The following is a 5,432-nucleotide window of genomic DNA, read 5'->3' as shown; positions in this document are numbered from 1 at the left end:
CTATCAACGCAGCTTTATTCATAGAAACTGGGCAGGCAGACCTAACAGGGGCTGCATGCCCCGAGGCCTAGCCCCTTGTTTGAACCCTAGGGAAATGTGCAGAATGCCCTCCCCGAGGCCAGAGAGAGACCAGGAGGAATGCCATGTTCAGTGCCATGTGAGGTGTGAGGGGAATGAGCAGAAATTTGGGTCTTCCTTCTGAGGCTCCTCCTGGAACTGAGTGCCTCAGGGTAAATGGTCCCAAAGCCAGGTTTAGCTGCACCCCTGTACCCAGGGATAAACTACTCACCCCAGGTTCTGGGTCAAGTTGGGAGTCTTTTTTAAAAGACAGTAACAGGCAGAAGTGGCTCTAAGGGCACCTACGGGATTCTACTCCCAGACCCGCCAGGGCAGAGGCTCTGACTGAACATAAAAAAGATTCAAGATCATTCCCAAACAAGAAAAAACAAAAATAGAAAAATGAAGATCACTCCAAGGCCCATGAGTCGCCGAAATCCTCACATGACACTACTGTGGTGTGGCCTAGGGGGGAAGGACCAAAAACCCCAACAGAAAAGCCAGAAGCAAAGGCTAGCCCTAGAGGCTGGCATCTGGGTGGGCCCTGGGCAGACTGGGGAAAAGCCCGCCACAGTCTCAGGGCCCTTGCATAGTGACAGACTCACCACCCTCAACACCACAGGGCCCCACACAGGGTGCAGAGAAACTGTTACCCTGTCCCACCCAGGCTGGAGTCTTCCAGAATGTTCCAGCTACAAGTCCTGGATATATGGCTTGAGGCTTGACAGAGTCGCGCCGTCGTGTTGAGGCAAAGAAGACTCAGGCCAAGACCCAGAGGCAGAAGGCTGATACTGTCCCAGCGAGTGGAGCGCGGAGGGTGGGCAGGCGGGGAGGGAGTCATCAGAGGTAGACATTGAGGGTCTGCAGAATGCCGCGGCGGCAGAGCGGGCAGTTGCGGTGGTAGACGGGGTGGCGCATGAGGATCTCGGTGCAGGCCTGGCACAGGCACAGGTGCCGGCAGGGCAGAAGCAGCACGGTCTTGCTCTGGTCCTGGCAGATGACACACTTCTTCCTCTCCTCCTGCTCCTTCAGCAGCTTCCATGGGTCTTGCCCTGCTGTCGGTTCATCCTCATTGAGTCTCTCTCGGCCTCTAGCGGGTGCCGTCCTGTTGGTCCTGACGTCCTCTTCTGCTTCAGGAAGAGCGTCCTGTCCCTGGATTCTGGCTGAGAACACCCTCCGGGGACCTCCTTGGGGGGCCCCCGGCGCCCCTCCCCGATTCGGCCAGCTGGCCAGCTGCAAGCTTCGGCTCCAGAGTCGGCGCCAGGCCTCCAGACCCAGCGCCAGGCGAGAGAGCCGTACAACATCCTCTCGGAGCCGGTGGTAGGATGGCCGGGCATGGAGCTGATTGAGGGCTTGGGTGGCCAGCCTCAAGGTAAAGTCTGGGTGTAACACGGCCAATGTCACCGCCAGCACACAAGCCAGCAACACCAAACCCGTGAGGTTGAAAAGAACAGAGCCGGCCAGGAGGCGGAGCGCTGAGGCCAACAGTTCCAGCCCTAGCTGGCAGGGGGTCCAGAGGAGGATGGCCATGGCCACCGCACTGCTGGAAATGTGGGTGAGGAAAGCAGCCAGCACGTCTGTCATCCGCCACAGAGGCCCCGTCACGGCATCCCACAGGGCCAGCACCAGAGAGAAGAGGTTCTGCGTGCCGATGAGGCAGATGTTAACCAGACTGTTGATCACATAGGCCACCAGGCTCATGGCAATGGCACAGATGTCACAGGCCTGGCGCAGCCAAGTATGGCCACTGGAGACCATGTTCAGGATGCCCCTGTTGAGTAGTTCTCGGCTCCTCAGAGCTCCGTGAGAAGCCAGGTGCCCTAGGAGCTTCAAGCTCTCCAAGCCAGAGTAGCAGCTGTAGAGAAAAGTCCACAAGGCCTGCAAGCCGCCAAAGGTAAACCGGACCAGCGCTTCCACCAAGGCCAGCAGCGAGAGCAGGACTCCTCGCCCCAAGTGGAGAAGACTGGTCAGGACTGTGTGTGGTAGGTTGTAGATGAAGGCCAAGAGCCAGGCCAAGGTGGCCAGGAGGGAGGACACGAGCAGAAAGTTGAGATCCAACATCAAGGTCAGCAAGTCCAGCACCAGGCCCACCCCGTTCACCACCAGGAACACAGCCTCCATGATAGGGCTGCGGAGTTCAGGACGAAAGCAAGGCCGGTTCCTCCGTGAAGGCCGTGTCAAGGCTGCCAGGATCTGGAGAGTCGGGGGGCTAATCTGGAAGGGATGCGAACCCCTAACCGAGCGAGAACCAAGGTCTGAAGCGGGTTGGAGGGAAGACTCTTAGGAGAGCGAAGGGAGTCCCGGTTTGGAAGGCGGGCTGTGCGGGAGCGGAGAGGCAGAACATGTCGAAAGTGACAGTGAGCGGGAATGGAGGAAATCCCTCAGCTTTAGAAGCTTGGAGCGGCAGACGAGGCCGGGAACCGGTCAGACCGGGAGGAGACCGGGAAGGGGGGGACCGGATCGGGAAAGCCGGGCCGGGCCGGGGCCGGGTGGGGGCGGCGCAGGCTGGGCGCGGGCTCGCGGTCCAGCCACGCAGGTGCCCCTGTCCCCGCCCGGCCCCTGTCCTCCCACTAGCGGCGACTGTCACCAAAGGGAGAGAGTCAGCCTCGGGAAGCCCCAAGCGCGGCCTTCACTCCACTGGGCGCCGCCATCTTGTGTGCAAAGGGGTGGGGCGAGCGGGGGCGGGACGATGGCCTATGGCCAATCGGTGAAGGGCAGTGGCAGAAATCTCGAAAAGCTATTGGTCTTTTTGAACGGTGCCAAAACGACATAGTTTCCAATGAGGGAGGTGGAAAAAAATTAAGTATAAAGCCCCTTCTCTTTGAAGCAGTGATTGGTCTGATTGCCTGTCAGTATAACCCCCATCCGCCTCTTAAAGGGCCAGAGCCAGCCTTTGATGAGGCTGCTTTTGAGAATTAACACCCTCAACCCCCTCCTCCTCGTCCTCTGCGGGTCCTGGAGCTTGCGCTCTCTAAACTCTGGGTTGGACTCTGGAATAGTACCGCCTCCGTGTCCCGCTGGGACCCGCCGCTTCATCTTCTCATTCCTCTTATTTTTATCATTTATTAAGCACCTACCATGCTTTGGGAACACAACCCTTTTTAAGACACCGTCTTAAAATTATTCACAAAGCTATTCACAAAGAGAAAAAGAGTGTTACAGGAGATTCCCAAATTGCTCTTCCACACTCCTCGGCAGATTTTTGCAGCATCCTGAGGAGGCAGTTCGTCGTCATTGAGAAACTCCAGACTGAAGGAGCTCTGCTTCCTACCTTGGCCGCTGTTTTAGCTAGTAGGCCACCTGTGCCCCACACATCAAGAGCCCTGGCGCTTTCTACTTACGCGGAGGGCTCTTGGGTGACTATCATCGTCCTTAAAACTGTCAATTTGGCACAATCATCTGAGAGAAATCACAGTTTAATTATTGTCTAGGTCGGGTCGGTCTGTAAACTTGTTAATCGATATAGAAGCGGGGGCTGTCCTGCACTGTATAAAAACGCTGGCCGAGAGTGAACCAGCTAGCAAGCAGCAGCCCCATGGTTCCTGCGGTTCTTTGGCTCGGAGTGAGTTCCATGGTTGGACGTAATGTGTGGGATAAGAAGCGTGACTGCGTTAAGGCGCCTGCCTTGACAATTTGCCCGACTTCCCTCAAAGATGGACTGTGACCTGACAGAGCAAGACCATCAAACCTTTTCCTCTTCAAGTTGCTTTTGGTCAGAGTGTTTTATCAAGGCAACAGAAAATAAACAAGGACACTTATCCTTCCCCTGGTCACCACTGTTTATTTTAATTTCCAACTTGTTTTGAATTCAAGCTCTCTGTTGCCAACTCTGACGCGTCCTTCATTCCTTCGGATCTTCCGCCAGTGGAGGGTGGAGTGCAGTCAGTAGACAGCTCACCCAGCATGAGCGAAGTCCTACCAAACCCAGCATAGCGTGAACTAGGCTTCACGGGGCAGACGGGAAGGTCAGCTTCCGAGATGTATAGCAGGTTTAAGGACAGACAGTCTTGCCTACTTGAAAACCTGTTTTTAAAAATAAATAAATAGCCAGGCGACGATGGCACACGCCTTTAATCCCAGCACTCAGGAGGCAGAGGTAGGCAGATCTCTGTGAGTTCAAAGCCAGCCTGGTCTACAAGAGCTAGTTACAGGACAGGCTCCAAAGCTACAAAGAAACCCTGTCTCAAAAAACCAAAAATAAACAAACAAAGAAAGAAAGCCTGGCTAGTTAGCTCATACCTTTAATCTCAGCATCTAGGAGGCACAGGCAGATCGCCCTGGTCTGTGTCAAGTTTCAGGGCCAAAGCTACTTAGAGACTCTGTCTTTAAAAAAAAAAGAAAGAAAGAAAGAAAGAAAGAAAAGAAAAGAGAGAGAGAGAGAGAGAATGACCAGAGAGAGGTCCAAGCAGCGCTGGTGACCGTGTCCTATACCAGTGGTTCTCAACCTTCCCAACACTGCGACCCTTTAATACATTTCCTCATGTTGTGGTGACCCCCAGCCATAAAATTATTTCGTTGCTACTTCATAACTGTAGTTTTACTACTGTTATGAATTGTAATGTAATTGAATCTGATATGTGATCCCAAAAGGCGTAGAGACCCACAGGTTGAAAACCACTGTCCTAAACAGAAGGCCTCTGGCTGGGTAAACAGAAGGATTGTTACTGGGTAAACAACATGCCTAATGGTTTCTATTTATTAGAAAATCAGATCTCTCTCTCCCTCTTTTCTCCTATGCTGGAGACAGGGTGTCTCTTTGTGTAGCTCTGGCAGTTCTGGAACTCTCTCTGTAGACCAGGCTGGCCTGGAATGCAGAGATCCACCTGTCTCTAGGATTAAAGGCCTGGCTGAAAATCAGATCTAACCAAGACTTTCTCTTAATCTTTCCCTAATATCAACTCCCTCTGCCTTAGGGCACCTAGTTCACATCAATCCGGACAACGCGTGTCAGCTCAGGTGCCCTTGCTTGCTTTTCCGTCTTCTCTCTGTCCTCCCCAACACACACACACACACACACACACACACACACACACACAGATGGTCTTGGCAGTTTGATCCCCACTAAATCTTCCCATCTGCTCAGGGAGCAGTCCAGTTCAGTAGTTTCTCTGTGCCGTCACCTAGACGGTAAAAACACTTGCTTGGAGAAAGCCTGCTGGGTGACCTGAGCCCAGCCCCCAGTGGCAGAAGGGACCTGACTCCACAGATATGTGCGAATGGATACACTCACGCACACACATTCGAAGGCCAGAGAGGATACAGGAGGGTGTCTTCTGTCACTTTCCACCTTACTCTGGTGTTGACTGGGTTCTCTGGCCAATGAGCTCCTGGGGTCTCTCCATCTCCAATCACTGGGTGATAGGTGTACTCAGCCA

General features: G+C 54.0%; 1 protein-coding gene across 1 annotated transcript; it reads right to left on the bottom strand.

The window, feature by feature from the left end:
* On the bottom strand, nucleotides 1-2,716 carry Rnf26 (ring finger protein 26). Its single transcript, XM_075966243.1, has one exon. It carries the CDS (start codon nucleotides 2,176-2,178, stop codon nucleotides 898-900), a length of 1,281 nt encoding a protein of 426 aa, XP_075822358.1. The 5' UTR covers nucleotides 2,179-2,716; the 3' UTR covers nucleotides 1-897.
* Nucleotides 2,717-5,432: the final 2,716 nt, after the last annotated feature.

The sequence above is a fragment of the Microtus pennsylvanicus genome, chromosome 3, assembly GCF_037038515.1.
Source record: "Microtus pennsylvanicus isolate mMicPen1 chromosome 3, mMicPen1.hap1, whole genome shotgun sequence".
In the NCBI taxonomy this organism is placed as follows: Eukaryota; Metazoa; Chordata; class Mammalia; order Rodentia; family Cricetidae; genus Microtus; species Microtus pennsylvanicus.
Note: the sequence above shows the minus strand (reverse complement) of the source record. Positions and strands in the feature narration are given on the sequence as shown.

Coding starts and splice junctions, on each gene's coding strand:
- Rnf26 (XM_075966243.1), bottom strand. CDS start 2,178: ATGGAGGCTGTGTTCCTGGTGGTGAACGGGGTGGGCCTGGTGCTGGAC.